The sequence below is a fragment of the Chlorocebus sabaeus genome, chromosome 18 (assembly GCF_047675955.1).
Source record: "Chlorocebus sabaeus isolate Y175 chromosome 18, mChlSab1.0.hap1, whole genome shotgun sequence".
In the NCBI taxonomy this organism is placed as follows: domain Eukaryota; kingdom Metazoa; phylum Chordata; class Mammalia; order Primates; family Cercopithecidae; genus Chlorocebus; species Chlorocebus sabaeus.
In genome coordinates, this window is record NC_132921.1 from 69,058,236 (window position 1) to 69,078,928 (window position 20,693).

The 20,693-nt window shown below is 44.8% G+C and overlaps 1 protein-coding gene across 5 annotated transcripts in view; it reads left to right on the plus strand.

Annotated features, from left to right (window-relative positions):
* Nucleotides 1-1,612: 1,612 nt before the first annotated feature.
* PTPRM (protein tyrosine phosphatase receptor type M) overlaps nt 1,613-20,693 on the plus strand; it is an 834,581-nt gene continuing 815,500 nt past the window's right edge. For 2 of the 5 annotated variants that reach the window (XM_007974623.3, XM_073006465.1), the window contains exon 1: nt 1,613-2,194. In XM_007974623.3, the coding sequence (XP_007972814.1) occupies nt 2,122-2,194 (73 nt within the window). In that variant the 5' untranslated portion in view covers nt 1,613-2,121. The remainder of the gene's footprint in view (nt 2,195-20,693) is intronic. The other 3 variants (XM_073006464.1, XM_037982979.2, XM_007974629.3) reach the window with 2 other exon arrangements.

Here is a 20,693-nt window from a genome sequence, read left to right on the forward strand (position 1 = left end):
AACACAAGTACATCAAAATTGAAAGCCTAGGTTGCAGATTTGACCATCCGCACTTGCTGATCTTGAAGACACTGCTTCCTTCCTGAGATTTCGATGTTCATTTCACAATTAAAGGTAAGGTTCCATAAGCACATAGTTGGGAGAAGTGGCAGGATGATGTAAGGTCATATTAACAAGTAAATGATTAATATAGAGATTTCTAAACAGCAGGTCTGGCAAGTATCTACTAAGTGGACTTCCTGAAGTAAGAGGAGTGTTGGTTGCTACACTAAAGGCAAAAGTCTTCTAGTCCCCAAATTTGCCTTAGGATGATGACAGCTCTATCTTTCTTGGTTCTGGTGTACATTGGAGGCAGGGTCAATTTGAGAGTGGAATCCATTTATTTTTTGCGTCTTTATAAGCACTAGAAAGCAGTGAGCGCTGAGCAGAGGACCCCTCTTGTGGAAAAAGTGCAGGAGAACTCCCGGGTGCCTCTGCATCACCGGTTTGCCTTCTAGCCAGAATCATTGCTAGAACCCTGTCACTCAGTTACTTTGGTTCCTAATTTAACCTCTTCCCAACCCTTCTATTGCGTTCAGTTAGCTAGGCCAGGAGCTTACAGCTATCTGGTTGGTGCTGGCTCAATGTGCTTATTCCCTGGAAGATAGAAGGATCACTTACAAAAAATTTTACAATTAAAATAAAAAATTTACTCTTTGCTGAAGCATTGTAAGGTTTTTTTATTCACTCAGACCCAAAATAGTAAAACTAAAATATTTCAAGACATTACTTGATTCACTCCCCACTTTTCTTTCTCCCGTTTCCCAACACTTTGCACCAGATACAGAAACCACGGGTTATGTCCAAACCCTGGTTTTGGTGTGACCACCGCCTTCCGTGTACTGCCTGCGGCTCGCTCCGGGCCCACACGGGACGCCGAGGCATGATGAGGAGGCAGAACAGCAGAAACGACTTCCCGGGCGCCAGTGCTCGGGGCCAGCGGCGTGTACCCCGCGGGCCCGGCCGGGAGCGGGCTGGCGATCGCGGGGCTCGGCGCTCCCGGCTCCCGCGCCATCTCCCGGCGCCCACCAACTTCGCTCCGCCCGCGGCGCAGAGGACCTCGCAGCCCTCTGGAGCCTCCGCGATCGCCTGGCTCGCGTTTCCCGCAGCCGCCAAGGAGCGCAGGCCCGGCGACTCCGGGTGCAGCTGGCCCTGTGCCGTGACATCGCCGTCCGGCGCCGGGCTCGAAGCCGCCTGGCTCAGCCCGCTGGGTCGCAGGCCGCTGGTCGCGCCCGGCCGCGCTCACAAACTACTCGCGGCTCGTGACCCGGGACAAACTTCTGGCGGCGGCACAGCCCCTTCCACAGTCACCCTCCCCAGAGCCAGCCACCAAAATAGAAGACGCGGCCGGGGCGAGGAGGTGGGCGGGGGGAGCCCGGTGGCCGCTCCTCCCTGCGCGGCTGACGCCCGCTTCGGCGGCAGCAGTGGCGGTGGCCGCGGGGCCGCCCCCAGCAGAGCTCCCGGAGGCGCTCGGGCGCGGGCCGGCGGGGCGCGAGCGCTCACGCCCTCTAGCGGGCCGCGGCGGTGCCGGGCGGCCGTGACGTGAGCGCTCCCTTCAGCCGGCCTGCGGGGCACCGCCAGTCAGTCGGGGAGCAAGAGCCCCGCGCGCAGCCGGCGCGGGCTCGGTCATCGGCGCGCCGCCGCCCGGGGCTGGGCTCTGGGCTGCCTGTGGAGAGGCGGCGGGCGGGACGCGCGCGGCCACGGCCACGGCCACCGCCACGGCCACGGCCGGCAGCTCGGGTCCCGGGTCCCGGGCAGGGGAAGGCGAGAGGCGGCGAGCTCAGCCACCGGAACCGAGGGAAGATTTTGGCTCCGCGGGCTCGCCCTCAGCTCCCTCTGACAGCGGCGCCAGACGCCGAGTGGGGCCAGGGACAGGGGAGGAAGACCCAGGACCCTGTGCCCGCGCCCCTGGAGCCGCTGGAGTTCGGACTTCTGCAACTGTTGGCACTTTGGGGGCTTGGCTCAGTGCTCTGCTGTTTACCCTTCCCTCCTCGCTGCCTCGGAACCAAAGCTCCCGGCCCCCACCGCCCTCGTGCGCCCACCCACCGCCGCCGGGGAGCGGCCCGGCGCGCACTCACCACCATGAGGAGACTTGGGACTTGCCTGGCGACTTTGGCCGGACTTTTGCTAACTGCGGCGGGCGAGACCTTCTCAGGTAAGCGGGACCGCCTCTGCCGTCCCCGAGGCGCGCGGGCCGGCGCGGGACGCCCGGGACGCCGGCAGCTCGCTGGTGGTAGAGCCCTAAGGCTGGCGTCGGGGCCGGGCGGGAGGCGCGGCAGGCCGGACACGGCTTCTGCCTGTGAGCCGGACGCTGGGCGAGGGGCCGTGGGGCTGGCAGGCGCCCAGTCCTCCGGCGGGCGGAGCGGACGAACCCCGAGGGCGAGCTCCCCAGCCGGGACTCCCAGCTCGGCTTCCGTCCTCCCGCGGCCTGGGCTAGTGCTCAAGGTTGGGCGGCTGCCACTATGAGTCCCTGGCCGGCTGCAAAAGGAACAGCAGAAAACTTTGCTTGAAGTTCCCAGTTGCAGCCACCGGGCCGCCTGGCGTAGGCGCTGCGCGGTCTCCGCCGACCCCGAGCAGCGGCCGGGCCCAGGCCGCCGGTGTTCGGCTGCGCCCGCAGCGATCGCCGGGACCTTGCGGCCGCTTGGGCGGCCGCGATCTCCCGGTGTCCTGCCCTCCCTGTCGCCCCCTGCCCGGCGCGGTTGGCGACCCTGGTAGGTCCCCGCGGTCGCGCAGCGTCTGCGGAGAAGCCGGGGGAGTTCCTTGCCGGTCCCAGCGGGAGGGCTCGGCGGCCGCGGAGGGAGCGAGCAGGTCCCCAGGCCCTGGCAGCCACGGCCCTGCGCCCCGCTGGGCTCACCCACCCCACCCTCGGCCCCCTAGCGGAGCGCCGCGGCCAGCGGCAACTTGTTCACCCAGCCCGGCTGCTCGGGGGTCCCAGGTGGGAAGGAGAGGCACTGGCGGTGTGCGAACAAGCGTGTGAGTGTGCGCGCGTGTGTGCCTGCACGCGCGCGCGGGGCGTTCTAAGCCCAGGGGAGCCCCTCATGGAGAGGATCTGTGGATCGGAGTCGGGGGTCCGGTGTGGGGCCGACCCCGGCACGCTGTCACAGGGGTTTACAACCTCCAGGATCACCTTTATTACCTGGATGACACAGGTGGATGGACGGCAAATGCTGGCCCATTTGCACACCTTTCTAGTGTTTATTAGATTCGTTTCATTAAGGTCCACATGCAGTGGGGGAGGTGGGCTTCCTTTTTCTTTTAATTAAAAAAACCTGCTCCTTGGTCTTAAACTTGGTTTTTGCAAAATAGGTCTCAGCGTTTGGGAACAAGTGAGTTGAATGAGTAAGTTGGGCTTTTTAAGAATTCGATGAAGGGGACTTTCATAAACAGTAAGGAACATATTTTAGCAGTAAAAACCTTTGGTCCTCTGGTGCGTGGAAACCTTTTTATTTTCTTGGGGTCCAGGACCATTGGCTGCTGGAGCTCTGGACTCACGGGCACATTAGTTGTGTCTTGTGTGTTGCTGATCTGCAGGACCCTTGATCACAGTTGGCCTCAGAGAAGGAGTGGAACTTGTAGGTTTTGAAACCCAAACCATCACCTTCAATACAGAAATATCCTTTCTCCAAGTTTTGTGTTTCCCTAACTGCCTGGTAATTGCACGTGCTCCAGAGGATTGAACACAATGATGCACTGTCTGATTATAAAACGGATGCAGAATTTGGTCTGCGTTCTTATTAGTGAATAATAGAGTAGCACTCGCCAGTTTGAGAGCCTGGTAACTCATTAATATTAGAAGCCAAGTATGAGAGCCCTAGTGATGGTTTTCTCTTTATTAAGATCCATAACTCCTTGTTTGGGATTTGTTTAAAGTTAAGCTGTGTCAAATACCATTTGGATGGATTTTTAAATTGCGTGCAAGGGGGTGGAAACAAATATTTATATTGCTTATTTAAACCATGGTTTCCTCATCACCAAAAAGGATTTCAGCCTCAGTTGTACTGACCCATGTCCTTGTTAAGGCTGATGTAAATGATCAGTCAAGCCAAAATAGACTTCTACTAAAATTTAGCCTGATTTTTCCTTTGGAAGAAATATATCTATTTGTTTGAGTTATCGTACCATAAAGTGAAATGTGTTTTCTTATCTAGAAAGCCAGAGTTATCCTGGCATGTTAGTGGGTAAAGGGCAGCATCCAAGCCATGCCTCAGAAACGTTGAACTTTAAAAAATGTGAAATTGGATTAGCTGGGTGTGTTGGCGTGTGCCTGTGGTCCCAGCTGCTCTAGAGGCAGAGGCAGGAGAATCGCTTGAGTCCAGAAGTTCGAGGTTGCAGTGAGCTATGATGGCACCCCTGCACCCCAGCCTGGGTGACAGAGTGAGAATCCATCTCAAAAAAAAAAAAAAAAAAAAGTGAAAAGTGAAGTTGGCAAATTTTATATGTGCAAGGATCAGCTATGTTTCATTCACTTCATTATTTTTTTTTTCTCTCCATATTGCATTTAGGTAGTACAGGTGTGACTCAGGGTTTTGTTTTTTGTTTTTGTATGTTGAGAAAGTTAATTCTGAATGCTAGGAGTGGCATTGACACATTTCTTTTTTATGTTTCTTCCAGAAATTGTAGTAATTGGCTGCTTTTCACTTGACATGGGAACAAAGTTTAGAGATAGAAGAGCTAGATTGTAAGCTCCTTGAGGGCAAAGCCAATTTTCATTTTCTTCTGGCTTTCTCATAAGACATTTCTCATAGATTCTTAGATGTCACAGGCATTACTGTTTGTTGAATAAATCACTAATGGGAATCCTGATCATTTGCACATGTTCAAATTGTGTGTGAATGGACCAATATATAATAAAATGGAGGGAGAGAAGTGATTGTTAAAAGTTAGACTTGGCTTGCCTTTTCCACACTGGGTTCTTTTTAGACCAATGGACTAATCGTGAGCGTTTATAAATACATAATCAGTCAAGGGTTTTTGTATAACTCAGATATCATCTACACAAGGCACTCTGCCGTTTGCCTTCTGCAGTGCTCTCCTGTCCTCTTTTGGAATGAGTTTGGAATTGTTAAGACTGTTAATTAACCACTTCTGGAGGTGGAGTACATGTGATTTGGATACCAGACATCAGAAATAGAATACTAAACTTACTGGAAAAGTATTAGGATCTTGGTCTGTGATGACGTTGCTTACTATAATTATGTATTTCATTACAAAATTATGTGTTTTTTTTGTTTTTTGTTTTGGTTTTTTTTTTGAGATGGAGTCTTGCTCTGTAGCCAGGCTGGAGTACAGTGGCATGATCTCGGCCCACTGCAACCTCCGCCTCCTGGGTTCAAGCGATTCTCCTGCCTCAGCCTCCTGAGTAGCTGGGACTACAGGCGCGCACAACCACCACCGCCAGCTAGTTTTTGTATTTTTAGTAGAGCTGGGTTTTCACCATGTTGGCCAGGATGGTTTCAATCTCTTGACCTTGTGATCCACCCGCCTTGGCCTCCCAAAGTGCTGGGATTACAGGCGTGAGCCACCATGCCAGGGCTAAAAAATTGTTTTTTATCGTTATAGTTTCTAATTTGTTAGGCAAAATAATGGAGGTTCACTTTATATCTTCTAGGCCTTTAGTGTTCACTAAAAATAACTGGTAAGACGGTATATAAGTAAGATATGAGAAAGAAAGTTAAATCATTTTACTTTTGTTGGAAATTCTCTTTTGCATTGTGAGAAGCCAACGAGTTGGCAAGTTATTCCTCTTTGACCCAATTTCTTAAAAGCCAAGTTGCAACATATATTATATAATACAATGAAGTATTTAGTTCTACCTTATAATGGTTTTGATGTGTTAAGTTCTGCTAAGCAAGCTTTGGTTTGCAGAAATAGAAATACAGACTTAGCTCTTTGTTTCAGCTACAGTAGTATTTGAACTATATTAAACGTTAACATAACCTTGTGAATTTGGGACTCCGGTGGATAAATTAATTTTTTAAAATAATATTTTAAGGATGTTTGTAGGAAAACTGCTGAAATCTGAATAAAGCCTGTAATTTAGTTAGTAGTGTGGTACCAATGTTAATTTCTTAGCTTTGGTAATTCTGCTCTGTATATGTAAGATGTTAACATCAGGGGGAAGCTGGGTGAAGGGAGTACTTGTACGCTTTGTATTGTTTTTGCAAGTCTTCTGTAAATCTGAATTTTTTTCAAAATACAGAATTTTAAAGTACCCTTTGCAAAGAGTGGTAATATATTTGTTTAGCAGTTAAGTTTTTTTCTTTTTCAGATAACTATAATCATAGCAGTTTACATTTTCAAGGTGCTTTCGCTAGATTAAAAATTGATAATGAAGAAAATACTTCAAATTTAAATCAGTGAGCATGAAAGAAATATGCTAAGAAATTACTATAAGATTCTTAGTGTTCTGTATATGTAAAGAAGAATTGCTTGAGCATAATAAATTGTTCCGATCTAGAAAATTATAGGTTTTAGTCTCTCATGTTTTCAAAGGGTTATTTTTAAAGATTTTAAGAAAATAATCTATTGACATATAGTGATAAGTGTGTATATAATTTGGGTAATGCAAAATGAATTTTCTTTAATGAGCAAGCAATTTGAATTATGTCTTCAGATTATATAAATTCTTTATAAATGAAGCATAGCCTAGCCTTTAGATTTGGTAAAAGTTGGTTTCAGAATTTAAGTAATTCTGTAACAATTCTAGAAAAGTCAATAGCTTTATTTACATTTTTCATAATTCTCTAAGGATTGTAATATATTCTAGGAATTGTGAGGCTGTATATAGTAGAGGAACTATGTGTTAGATTATTGTTTTCTTTCAATTTTTGTTTTAGATTTCATTAAGTTTTCTAGAATGAGCATGTATTATCTGAATATCCCAAGGCTTAGTTTTCATTTAGGGAATAAGGCATTTTAATGAGTTTTATGCTTTTCAACAGTGAAACATTTTTCTTAGGGGTTATGTCCACCATGCATTTTACTTTAATTCTGAGATTCTTCTCTTTGAAAACCAACTTTCCTACAGTCTCACTTTTTAGTGTGCTTACTATCTTTATGAATATAACATGCATGTTAATAGGCTTATTTTATAAGTGAGGGAAGGTTTAATTATTAATGTCTTTCTAACTCACAAATTAAACATTCTAAAGAGGTACAAAATAATGTAAATCTTGCATTATAAGAGGATGTTGCTTTTTTGCTTCCTAAAATACTGCGGTGGTTTTCAGTTTAGTCATCAGAAAGCCTGAGTTTACACTGTAGCTCTGAAAAACCCAGCAGAGAAAAATAAGTTGAGCTGCCTTGGGTGGGGAGGAGGAAAGATTTAGTCACCAAGCTTCCTAGTCTGTAGTGCCCCCATCATTGGTGAGGCGGCTGGCAAGGCCAGGGTGTAATTAAGGGGCTGGGAGTACGTGAGAGAAAAAGACAAAAACAGGATGAGAAGAGAAGTGTTGTGTACTGAGGTGTGGGATGTGACAGGCTCCAGAGATCCTAGCAAGGGAGGGTCACTCCCCGTGTGCCCTCTTAGCTATAAAGGAGAAACACATGGAAAGTTGAAGGAGGGCCATGAGGAGTGGCAGTTGTGCAGGTAGATCACAGTAACATCCTGCCTCAGTGACGCTAGGTGGCTCTGGGGAGGGCCGGGAAACTGCACCAGTGTTGATGGTAAGCTAGGTTTAAATCTGTGCTTCTCAAAGCCTGCCGTCCACGAGGAGCATCTGGAGTCCTCCTTTCAAAGGCTGTTTCCTGGGGCCCAGCTGTGGTGATTCTGATGTCCACGACGGAGGTCCCCCAGCATCCCTGGGTGGTCAGGGTTTGTAAGAAAAGGCCACACTTGAAGAAACGTTGTCCTGAAAGAGGAGTTTTTTTTTTTTTTTTTTTTTTGAGACAAACTTTCGCTCTTGTCCCCCAGGATAGAGTGCAATGGTGTGATCTCGGCTCACTGCAACCTCTGCCTCACTGGGTCAAGCAATTGATTCTCCTGCCTCACCCTCCCAAGTAGCTGGGATTACAGGCGCTTGCCGCCACATCTGGCTAATTTTTGTATTTTTAGTAGAGACGGGGTTTCATCATGTTGGCCAGGATGGTCTTGAACTCCTGACTTCAGATGATCCGCCCGCCTCCGCCTCCCAAAGTGCTGGGATTACAGGTGTGAGCCACTGCGCCCTGAAAGAGGAGTTCTTAAAGTGCTGTCATTGAGCCATCCGCATCAGCATTACATTGAAAGTTGTTAGACTTGCAACCCTCTGATCCTGAATCTGCAACCCTGGAGATGAGGCCCATCAATCTGTGTTAGAACAAGCCCCCCATGGGATTCTGATGCAACCTGAAGTTGGAGAACCCTTGTTCTAAAAGAACTGAGATCTTCTGCCTGCCCTATCAACCTCCCTTGACGAGAGCTGAAAGAGAACTGGGGGTAAAAATATCACATCCATTCATTCGCTGCTTAGCCTCTTGATTAATACAGCCAGTATAACCAACATGGTGATGCGATTGTGTTGTCTCCGGCCAGACACTGGGGAAGAGACTAAATCCAGCCAGTTGTAAAACTCAAATGAATAAAAAAGTTTCCTATATTTTTACTTACCATAATGTAACAATTAAATTTTGTTGTAATGGTTAGCCATTGGAAATTTCCCTGTGTTGATACTTAATATAGGAGATGTTTGTTGACTTGTTATGATAAGCATGCAGCCCAGTGTGCTTATTAGAATATTTAATAGTGCTTATTAATAATTCTTTTTGAAATATTTAATTCAGGTAAATATTTATTGAGCACTTACATTTGTATGGCCTCTTTGTGGATGGTAATGGGCAAAGATGAAGATATAGTTACCACACTTTGAAAAGTTATTCATTTATTAAAAGTTTCAAAATCTACTAAAATGGAAAGAAACAGGGACTTTCTCAGGAGAGAACAGGAAGTTAGTAGATGTAAGATTTGGAATTGTAATGTGGAAATGTGAAACTTTGCCTTTGGTAATAAACTCAACTTCCAAATAGAAAATAAAGGTTTTTTGGCCGGGCGCAGTGGCTCAGGCCTGTAATCCCAGCACTTTGGGAGGCCCAGGCTGGTGGATCATGAGGTCAGGAGACCAAGACCATCCTGACTAACATGGTGAAACCCCGTCTCTACTAAAAATACAAAAACAAAATTAGCCGGGCGCGGTGGTGGGCGCCTGTAGTCCAGTTACTCGGGAGGCTGAGGCGGGAGAATGGTGTGAACCCAGGAGGTGGAGCTTGCAGCGGGCAGAGATTGTACCACTGCACTCCAGCCTGGGTGACAGAGCAAGACTCCGTCTCAAAAAAAAAAAAAAAAAAAAAAGAAAAAAAAAAGAAAATAAAGATTTTTCTTGGACATTTATTTAAAGTACTGACAATGTGTATCCTAAAATTGAGCCTAATTTTTTTCTGAACCCCCAAAGACAACCATTGCCTCTCTGTCATTTAACACTCCAGGTAAATAAAAATAATCATGATGTCTTTTGACAGATTGATCCTGAACGCTTTGCAGCCGGCCTCTCTGAGAGACAGCTGGAAAGTGCTTCCCTGCTGCTGCTTGCTCCTGCTGCGATCCGCAGCTCATCACTTGGTGTAGCTGCGTCCCTAAACCCACCTGCCTGAGCCCAGCAAGGCCCAGCCCCATCCACAGATGGCTTCCTGGACAGCTAAAGACAGGCACGAGAGCGGACTTTCATCCGCTTACTTGTGTATCTCTAACTCTTTACTGTAAAATTGAATTCTTGAGTGGAAGTTGCAGTTCCCCTGCTACTTGTAGTGTAGTTTGTTGAAATTCAGCACTGATCCAGAGACAACTTTAGATTCACCTGCTACAGTCTTACTCATTTTTTTCTCTGCTGTGTCATATGTTGCTGCTAATCTGCATGTAGTGGTGAAACTGTAAGAAGTAGTATATATTTGCCAACTAAGTAAGCGTTCATGTTAACCTTTGGGGCCTTCTTGTAGTAGACCAGAAAAAGCAGTGGCGTGGATGGCTCTGGGTAGGTGTGTAACATCTTTAGGATTTGGCTTGTCTGTACTTTTCTTACATCTGCAAGGAGTGACTTCTACAGCCTTGAGGGTTTAGGTATGTAATTCAAGAAGTCATGAAAATCTGCCTGGAAATCTGATTCAGCCATTTTTCCTGCTTAAAACTCAGAAGACTAATGAGTCATCAAAACCATTATATGAAACACAAGTGTTTGGCTTTGGGTTAGAAGTCAGGGCAGGGTGGAGAATCTGATGAAGAACACAGTGTGGCTTCCTTTTGAAATTGGGGCTAGCAGGGGTTGGAAATGACCTTGCAAGCTAAAAGAGCAAGGATCGCAGGACATGCAGGAGAGATGAATGAGAGGAGAGGAGTCAGAGACTTGTCAAGACTGATAAGGTTTTAGCATCTCCCTCTGAAGAAAAGGCCACTGTTTAACAGAATGATTTATTTCAACATGCACCAGCCAAAGCAGACGCAAAGCATTTACTTTTTATGGGCTGCAAAGCATAAAAGCTTATAAAGCATCAGTTTTTCAGATGGGTGAATATTCATTTTAATCTCTCTTTCTATTCAATATGCAGAAAGCAGATTTATTGCATACAATGAGAAGAGTTTATATGAGTGTGGGTTGCTCTGGGAGTCTGAGGTCCTGTTACTTCTCCCTGGCTTCCAGCTATGGAATCAAAATGGGCTCACAGGTAACAGGTAGGCTTTGACAGAGGGTGAGAAGGAATTGGACCACACCCTTTGTATAGTCTGTGTTTTTTTTTGTTTTATTTTTTTCTCAAGGAGTCTTGCTCTGTCATCCAGGCTGGAGTGCAGTGGCAGGATCACTGATTATGGCTCAATGCAGCTTCGACTTCCTGGGCTCAAGCAGTCCTCCCACCTCAGCCTCCTGAGTAGCTGGGACCATAGGCACAAGCCACCATGCATAGCTAATTAAAGAAAAAAAATGATAGAGACAGGGTCTTGGTACATTGTCCAGGCTGGTCTTAAACTCCTGGGCTCAAGCAGCCTTCCCAGGTCAGCCTCCCAAAGTGCTAGATTTACAGATGTGAGCCACTGTGAATGGCCCAGCCTGTTTTTGATGGCTGCTATTTGTTCTCTCTTTTCAGTTTGAGTAGCTTGAGGTACTTTACATCATGTAATAAGCACATGCTTAAAATGGGCTTAAAGTGGACTCAGTGTGATGTTCCATCTAAATATACAATTATAAGGTGGTTTAAAGCATTCCTTTTAAAATACTCATAATGTGTAAAACCAAATTACTTAACAATTTTAGCATGTAGTAGTCACTCAGTAAGTATTTGTTGAATGAATTAAGAAACAATTTAAAGAAGCTCCCTTGGAGAAGAAAAAAATCAAATAACTTATACTTAAGGCTTTTTTTTTTTTTGTTCCTGCTTCCTATCAAGTTTGACTTAGGTATCTCCAATAACCTTAACAATAGAACCAGGCTGTGTGTTTAGTGCCTGGTGCCATTAGTAATTTATGGGTGTATAGAGACCTAGTTGCTAAATTTAAAGGAAAAAGTGTTACCTTTTGTTAATTAAATATATAAAAGTAAGAGTGTAGTTTTATTGTGTATAATAAAAATGTATAAATCAGTTATTGCTATAAAGTAGCATTTTGAGATAATACTGATCACTAAAAAATGAAATTTACTATGTAGTAGATTAATCATGACTGTACTCTAGGGGGATTTGATTTAGTCACTGGTATATTAAAGGAACCATGGTATCACCAGAAAGAAGATTCCATGACAGGGAATAATATATATTATCTCTGCTGCCTTTTATTTCTGATATAGAATGAAATGAATTATACCTACACAGAGCTCAGACTGCATCCTGATAACATCAGGCTCATCTTCATTACAGCAGGCATGTTCTCGTTCCTTTTTCATTCAGTGTAGCGTACTCTCAAGTGATAAAACTTAATAAAAAGAGGCTACTTTGACAACAACCTCATAAACTGTGTTTTCTACTTCCTCAACTTCTGAAGTCTTGAACACCAAATGTGGTGTAAAATTTCCACAGTGAGTTCAGGTCATTGGCTCCCATTGGCATTGTGTTCCTTGTGTGTGTGTGTGAGGGAGGTTCTCGCCCGTCTCTCTGTCAGTCATCATTTTCATCCCATACGTGTGGCTTTGTAAAGAACCTCTGCTCTTCTTTCTAACCTTGCTCAGTAGGCAGGGGCCCCTGTGAGACAGCTGGTTGAGAACCTTGGTATGTTTGGAGTGCAGCATGCTTTGTCAGAGAGGGACGGGACACAGTGGGGGTCTGAGGCTGTGACATCAGCCATGGGGGTCCCTGAGCTGTGGAAAGAAGGGCTGTAGTAGCCTTCCTGATACAGGTAGTATCCAGCCTGATACAGGTTGGATGAGGTCTTCCTGGCATTGAGTTCTCCTTCTGCCTCTGAGTAGCCATGAGGCCTTGGGGGTGTTATTTCATTTTAAAACACCCTGCAGGATGATGATGATGATGATGATGATTTTTAGACAGGGTCTTACTCTTGTCACCCAGGCTGGAGTGCAACTGGCATGATCATAGCTCACTGCAGCCATGACCTCCTGGGCTAGAGCTATCCTCCCACCTCAGCGTCCTGGGTAGTTGGGAGCATAGGTGCATCACTATGCCTGGCTAATTAATTTTTTTATTTTTATTTTTTGAGACGGAGTCTCGCTCTGTTGCCCAGGCTGGAGTGCAGTGGCGTGATCTTGGCTCACTGCAAGCTCTGCCTCCTGGGTTCACACCATTCTCCTGCCTCAGCCTCCCGAGTAGCTGGGACTACAGGCGCCGCCACCACGCCCGGCTAATTTTTTGTATTTTTAATAGAGATGGGGTTTCACTGTGTTAGCCAGGATGGTCTCGATCTCCTGACCTTGTGATCTGCCCGCCTTGGCCTCCCAAAGTGCTGGGATTACAGGCGTGAGCCACTGTACCTGGCCAATTTTTTTTTTTTTTTTTTAAGAGACAGAGGTGTTGCTTTGTTGCCCTGGCTGGTCTCAAAACTCCTGGGTCCAAGTGATCCTCCCACCTGAGCCTCCCAAAGTGCTGGGGTTACAGGTGTGAGCTGCTACGCCCAGCCTCCTTGCAGAATTATTGCAAAGACTAAATCAGAGAACCAACGCTGTGATGTTAGGGGCCCCTGAGGTGATAGGGCTTCATGTGTAATTAGTGGTCAGGATAAGACGGGTCCATCAGTCTGTTTCCCCATCCTCATGCAGATTACGGATTTAAGCATAGGAACCCTGTGCTTTCATAAGCGAAAAAGGGTTGAATATTGGCAATTTCACATGATTCAGACTAACACATCCCCTTTCTGGGTCCAAGGCTTTGCTAGTTGTGGTGCTGGGAGGTTGTATAAGTGACACAGAAGTATGTATATATGGTTATATATGTTTAGATTTTATAAACGGGGCCAACATTATGTTTGAAAAGAAAAAAGCCCCTTGAAATTAGCAAAATGATCACCTTAAAATTAGCATCATGAAAAGCCAGGACTGCTCAGTGCCATGGAAGGCACTGCATGCTGGAGACCTGCATGACAGTCACCTGAAGCACTTGCTAAAAATGCAGATTCCTCGCCCCACCAGACCTACAGAGTCAGAAACTGGTAAAGAAATACCCCGTATGATTTTGATCTTCATTAAAGTTGAAGAGCTACTGGAAGGAGAGTAACAGTGACTCAGAGACCCTGCCTTTGTTTAGAATTTATCACATCTACCATGAGGAGTGTTAAGAAAGCATCTGAGGATTACTATTAATACATGAATTTTTACATACCAAACTATAATTGGCCAGAGAGCGTTTCTTTTGTAAAGCAGAGGCTTTTCGGCATCAGAAGAGAAAACGAGTTATGAAACAAAGCACATTATAGAAACTTATCTGCTTCGTATCTATCTTGCAACTTGGTGACCTCTAGTAAATGTGGCATCAGTCTGGAACATTTAGAATATAGTGAAAGAATAAAGACATTTTGGAGTAATCAGAACACAGATGATTTTAGGTCTCTAAATTTGCAGATTGGAGCTGCATTTTGAGATGACTCATTCCGGGAAGATCATGAGACAAGATGATCTGCAAAGTATTTTGGGAAGATTATTTTCCAGCACTTAGTCCTTTACTTCATGTTCATTGAAACATATGAACACTGTGGAATCATTTGTCTTAGGTGCCCCATAAGCATGGACCAAAAGCTTGGTGTTTTGATTGCAGTAGTTTTGAAAAGTCTCACAAACCTCAAAATGGGCATACTGGTCTGTTAAAGCATTTGAAATTTCCACTGGCTCATCATTTTGGCCAAGGAAGAAAGGTCTTTGTCAAAATGTAGTCTCTAGGAGAGGTGGCTCATTAAGTTATCTTAAATATGACATCTCTAACTAGCTGTCACCTCGATAAGGTGACATCTTTAGATTCTCCCTTGTAAAATGACATTTGATTCAAGGATCTCTCCAATATCTCAAAGAGTATGAGGATTGTCATCAGCTTATATCTTAGTTCAGATTAGTTTGTCAGATAGCACAGCATAAGAGAATGAGACTTGGATCATTGGGTCATTTTTGATAGGTGGGCATGGGAGACATATCTAGAGCATTGGGTCCCATCTGAGAGAGCGCCTGATACAGCATGAGGTTGCTTGCTAACAAGAAGTGGGTGTTGGAGGGCTGTCTGCAAGATTGTAGATGCTTTGAACATTTGCCATAGGCTTCATCTGCTAAGCTGTGCACTTAGCATAAATGAAGTTCACTCTTTCTCTCTGTGCTTGAGAATGTAGCTGCCATTCACAGGTGACACCGAAGGCTCTTCAGCAACTAGATTGTTAAGGCCTGTGGCTTCTTAAATATTGACAACATAGGTAAGCCTTATTTCAGGGGCTTAGCATTGATAGTCATAAGTGATAACCATATATTGAGCACTAAGTGTATGCTAAGTAGTGTGCTGAGAGGGTATGATATTCTCAAACGTATTGCCCCCCATTTACGAATAAAAGCTTGGCTGAGAGAATCGATGGAGACTTTGGGAGGTAAAGTCGTCTCCACTCCCAACCCAACCAGGTCATCTGAATGTGGGGTACACGCGCCACGTCTCCCTCCCCATACATGCCCAGAGTAGTGTTTTCCTGATTTATGCTTTACTTTGGTGCCATCCTCCTGTATTGAAGTTATGCTCTAAAAAAAAGCATTTCAAATGTAGTGTGGCTGCTAGGAAGATATTAAGTGATGTTGTATTACATCATATAAAATCTGTATGGTGACCTTCTGGAGAGATTTCTTTCGGTTCAGGGAAAGATGTGATTCTCCTGTGCAGTTAGATTCTTCTTGTGGACACAATGAGTAAAATAACCCATCAAGTTTCTTTTTTCCGTTGGCTGTAAGAAAGCCAGATTCAAACGCATGTTTCGTAGCGGTTAGAACTTTTATATTCAACTGAAAACCTCAGTCAAAGCTGGCTTACATCAAACAGGGAATTTGTTGGCTCTTGTAACATGTAACAGAGAAGGCCAAAGGTGGGCACGGGATTCCAAGTCTTCCTTGCTAAGCATTTTTCTCTCTATGTGATGTTTCTAAGGAGTTACAGGCTGAATCCCTCCTGCTCCAAGCCTAGTGGAAAGAGAGATTCTCTTCCCTCATTGTACAAATCACTCCTGTGATTGGGCTCCAAGAAAAAAATCGGTTCTATTACCAGTTGAAGAGTAGACAGAACCTGGACACAAAGCAGCAAACTGCCAGAGTGTTCATCTGGGCAGTCGATCCTTGTTTCTGGGTCTTCTTGCTGGCCTGATTCTTAGTCCCTTTTCTCACGTCATTTTAATTTATTTTGCTCTATTTTATGTATCATTATAAATGCATTAAACCTTTTTGGGTGGTGGCAGAAAATAAATTAGTTTCAAATCTCATCATTTGCGTCAGTGCTCCAAATGCACCTATTGTGTGTGCACGTTTCATTTACTTTTTTTTTTTTTTTTTTTTTTTTTTAGACAAGGTCTTACTCTGTCACCCAGGCTGGAGTGCAGTGGTACGATTATAGTTCACTGCAGCCTTGACATCTCAGGCTCAAGTGATCCTTCCACCTCAGCCTCCAGAGTAGCTGGGACTCCCAAGCAGCATGTGGCACTGTTCCTGGCTACTTTACAAAAGTTTCTTTGAAGAGATGGCTTCTCATTATGTTGCCCAGACTAGTCTCAAACTCCTGGCCTCAAGCCATCCTCCTGCCTCAGCCTCCCAAAGTGTTGGGATTACAGGCATGGGACACCCCACCTGGCATCAAATTTATTTTTTTAAAGCATCAAAATCTTTTGGCTAAGCAAAATTTTATATAGGTAGAAATGTATACAAATCTTTTGGTTAAACAAAGTTTTATGTCAACGTACTTTTAAAAAGGCTATCCAAATTGGCAAACAAGGTATATTGGTTAGCTATTGCTGTATAACAAAGCACCTCAAAACTTAGTGACCTACAACCACCACCATTTACTATTCTGCATGTTCTGTGGGTGCCTCTGCGGACCTAAGTTGGGCTCGGTATACTTCATGTGTGTATGTCTCTCCTCGGTGATCTTGGCTGAGCTTTCTTGAAATTTTGCTGTTGTCCTTCTGTAGGCTCATCTAGGATGTCCTCAGCTGGGACAGTTGGACTCTTCTTCATGTGATCTCTCATTCCAAAAAGAGAGCAGAAGTGAATCAAGACTTCTGGGCTAATGCTTGGGAAGAGTACCTTGTCACTTCCACCTCTTCTCCTGGCCAGAGCCAGTTACAAGGCCAGGCTAGAATCAATGGTGGGGAATAGTCCTCACTCCTTGGTATGTGAGGCTGCAGGACCACATGGTAAAGAGCATGGATACAAAAAGAGGTGGGAAACTAGGACTTATACAGGGGTCTGCTAGGACCCAGCACATAGGACCTAAATGCCTCAGCTTCTCAGAACAGTTGGGAAATCATGGGCAGCATGGGGAAAAAAAAAGTTTAGGGTTGAAAGAACTGCATTCAAGGGCCAACACTGCCACTTACTGTCATCTGAAGGGTGAAGTTGTTAACTTTGGTGAACTCACTTCCTCATCTGCTGATAGGGTCAATCGGTGGCATTCTCATGGGTTTACTTCAGAGATCAAATAATATGACTTTTTTTCAATCCCCGTGTCCCTTGGTCGGTTCTGAAGGTGATAATAGCCTCATTAAACTTGAGTTCTCAACCTGGCTGTGCTATTTCCTCGCTGTGAGAGTCACAGAGCCTCTCTAGTCCTTCATCTGTGAAAAGGGGATGAATTCTACTTCCTTGGTCATCCTGTGTAAAACACAGTGCCCAGTCCAGAATAGCTGCTATTATGATTGGAGCCCTATGACTACAGAATAGCCTTGAGCAATAGCCTTGCCTTGTATTTTTCCTTTATGTCTACAAACCCCAAATGGTATGGTTTTCCCCAGCCCCAGTTTTTCTTCCATTTGTGGTCTTGATTCATAAATTTGGTACCATTTCTCCTGGTTTCCTAGAAATAAGGAAAAAGGAAACGTGACAATTGCATGCCACCTAGGTGCTGGGTCCTTTACATATCATTTATATACTTCCCCAGTGTGATCCTATGAGGTGAAGATGACAGCACTATTATTTTAGGGTTTATGGAACTGAGGCCTCAACGTATTTCATGTTGTCCCATGAACAGTGACTACAGCTGATTTTAGATCCAAAAGTGCTCATTTCCCCCTGGCTCTTGGGCTCAAAACCTGTTTTCTTGTCCCTGCCTATTGGGTCCAAAGCACATGGTATAATTTTCAAGTATGGCTGAAGAATTTGGTACAGTTTCTCATTTTGATGTTAAAACAATTGTAAAATTGGCACAGCCCAGAAGTGCAGTGTACTTACTGCTATTTTACAGCCCTCTGAAAGAGTAAATTAAAAGGAAAAATACTTAGCTTCTTAGTAACTTGACTGAAATTAATCGGTTAGAGAATTACTTACATTTTTCATGAGCAGAGGAGGGTGGAATGTTATCTTTTCTGTGGTTACAAATCCCCTAGATAGAAATGTGCTTTTGTAATTTCTTGTGTTTTCCATCCGAATATCTGATTAATGTGAAAGGTGCAGAATCCTTTGTAAATCGCTTGTCGGTATGCCTGAGTGCTCTTAGGGGGAGAATGCCACCAAGGTCAGCAATAATTTATTTTAAGACCTTCCACTTCAAGTGGAGGTGGCAGGCCCTAGGAGACTGATGTTAATCACCTTCTTCAGAACAAATTGCATTGCCTTCTGAGGCTTGACAAAGAAAACATGTAGATCTGTATTTGAAGGATTTAAAATAATCTAGTGAGTAAAGTCTTATGTACTCGCCATGGGAAAGAACTATTTGGTATATAGTACTCTACAGTGGTTATGTACCTTGCTTATTTAAATAACATTCTTGCAGTGTCATTAGGGAGAATTACATCAAAATAAACTGCATTAACAAAAGTAGAATCAGTGAATATCGAGAATATTAGCACTTTTCAGAGCGACTTTAAAAAATTATGCAATTATGAATTTAGACATTTTATCAAGATGGTTTATGAAGTAATGGTCATTGTCAACAGATGCAAGTTTATAAGTAAATACTGATTTTGGAAAGATTCCTGACCAGATAGAGATCAAATGAGGTGTTTGTCGATTGTTGGGGATGAGAAAGACCTCAGGACTGGAGTTTAGGAGATCTGAGCTCTGATGTCTGGTTCTGCTGCCATGCAGTGTGCGATTTGGGTCAAGTCTCTTCATGGTAACTCAAGGCCCAGAAAAGTAAAATTGATACTCTAGTAATACTTTTTGGCTACCTAAAATAAAGATGAAGATCAATGAGAAATTGTGATTGTGTTGGCATTTTTTTTTCTCTTGGGATACTTTCTGAATACATATTATTTATTAGATTCGGGGTACCCCCCGCCTCAAGATTATTCTCTCATGCCTCAGTTTTATAAATGGAAACTAAACACAGTGGTGAGAAGTCCTCCATGGCTGGAAGAATACTCAAGAGTTGTTTGCAAGGCGTATTCTTTCCAAATACAATGCTTCCCTAGCACTGAGAGTGAAATGAGGTAGGATAATATCCCCCTGCTGGAAGAGGTATCTGTGCCTTCTGTGAGTGAGTACCTGTTTCGAAGTCCTGTGCTGAGGCCCTGGGAGCCAGGCCTGTGCTGAGCATTGAGGATATAAGGGTGTCCAAGATGAGGGTTTGCCGTTAAGGAGCTCGTAGAAAAACTGAAGGGATACCCAAGCAAGTCGAGCCTTCTGTTTCTCAATTGACAGAGAGAGTGTGGAAATTAGGGAGGGAGAGAGGAGGTTGCTCCTTCTCCAGGCTGGCCTTGGCAAGGGAGCTTGAGGCCAAGTGTGCAGGAGGAAAGATCTATGGGAAAACTGCAGGGAAAGCTCTCTTGTGGTCAGCTAGGTAACTAGGAGGTTTGCAGTTAGACAGTGGACACGGGAGCTGCCCATGAGGCCTTTAGGCACTATTCAGGTCTGACGCAGAGGGAAGGGAGAGAATAAACTCTTACATAGTCTTTTGAAATGGTGTTTAATTTTTTTCTCTTAAAACGAGATGTGTTCTAAGCAAGTGAGTTTTTGAAGGCTGTGGTTATCTTCGAGTAGATGCAGAAAGGAGAGCGTCTGGGAAATTGCAGAGAGGAACAAAGTTTGAATTGTTTTTGTTTTTGAACTTGGTGGCTTGGCAGGCTTCCCTTCTGTCCCATGCAGATCATATGTGGTGCTGTATGTAAGGGATGGATTTGGGCGGGATTGGAATTTGGCCACAGGTTGGAAAAGTGTTGAGTATTGGGGAAGATTCATGACTCAAAATACTGGCTACTGTTCTATTCCCGTGCCTGATATCAAGGTCCAAGGCTTTCTGTTTTTCCCTCCTCTTCTTTTCCCGCATCTATTTCCCTCTCATGGGATAGATGGGTTTTAAAAGGAAATGGTGAACCAAACAGGTATCTGTATCCCACTCGACCATGGCCACTCCTCCTGTAGTGGCATTATCAGTGGCCAGGCCACTTGTCATCATATTTCTCCTCTGCAGATGTGGACAGGACAGAGTGTTCGTTCACGTAGAGTGCACTGGTAAGTGAAAGCATAACCAGTACCGTGCCTGGTGAGGCACTGGGTGGTGCTTTATCTACTTTAATCAGCACTGAAGTACTTGTGTGTAAATGTGTAATAATACCACAGAAGAACAGCTGATACTCACAGAATACTTAAAATTTCTAGGCATTGTCTTAAGTGCTTTTTAGTTATGTATTATCTGGTTTAATACTCATAACAACCTAAATTACCCTCAGTTTACAGGCCTGGAAATTAACTCAAGCAAAGTGGCCAAGATGAGGCAAACTATAAGGGCAGAGCTGAGATTTGAACATTACCAGCCTGATCCTTTCAGCCACTGACCCACAGTTTGTATTTCTTTCTCTGTATCACGCAGACTTACAATCACTCTGTATACACCATAGGCTTAGCCTGCTTCTGTTTCAATATCCAGGATCTTTTTGTATGCTTCCCTGTTGATTGGTTAGTCAGGAGTCCACTAAGGGTGGATGAATGGTTCAGGTGTTGTAAGTGCACTGGCAATGAGGTGGCAGGACGAAGGACCTGGGGGAAGGAACGCCAGTCCTTAGGCACTTAACCAGGTTGATGTCTTTAGTTTGG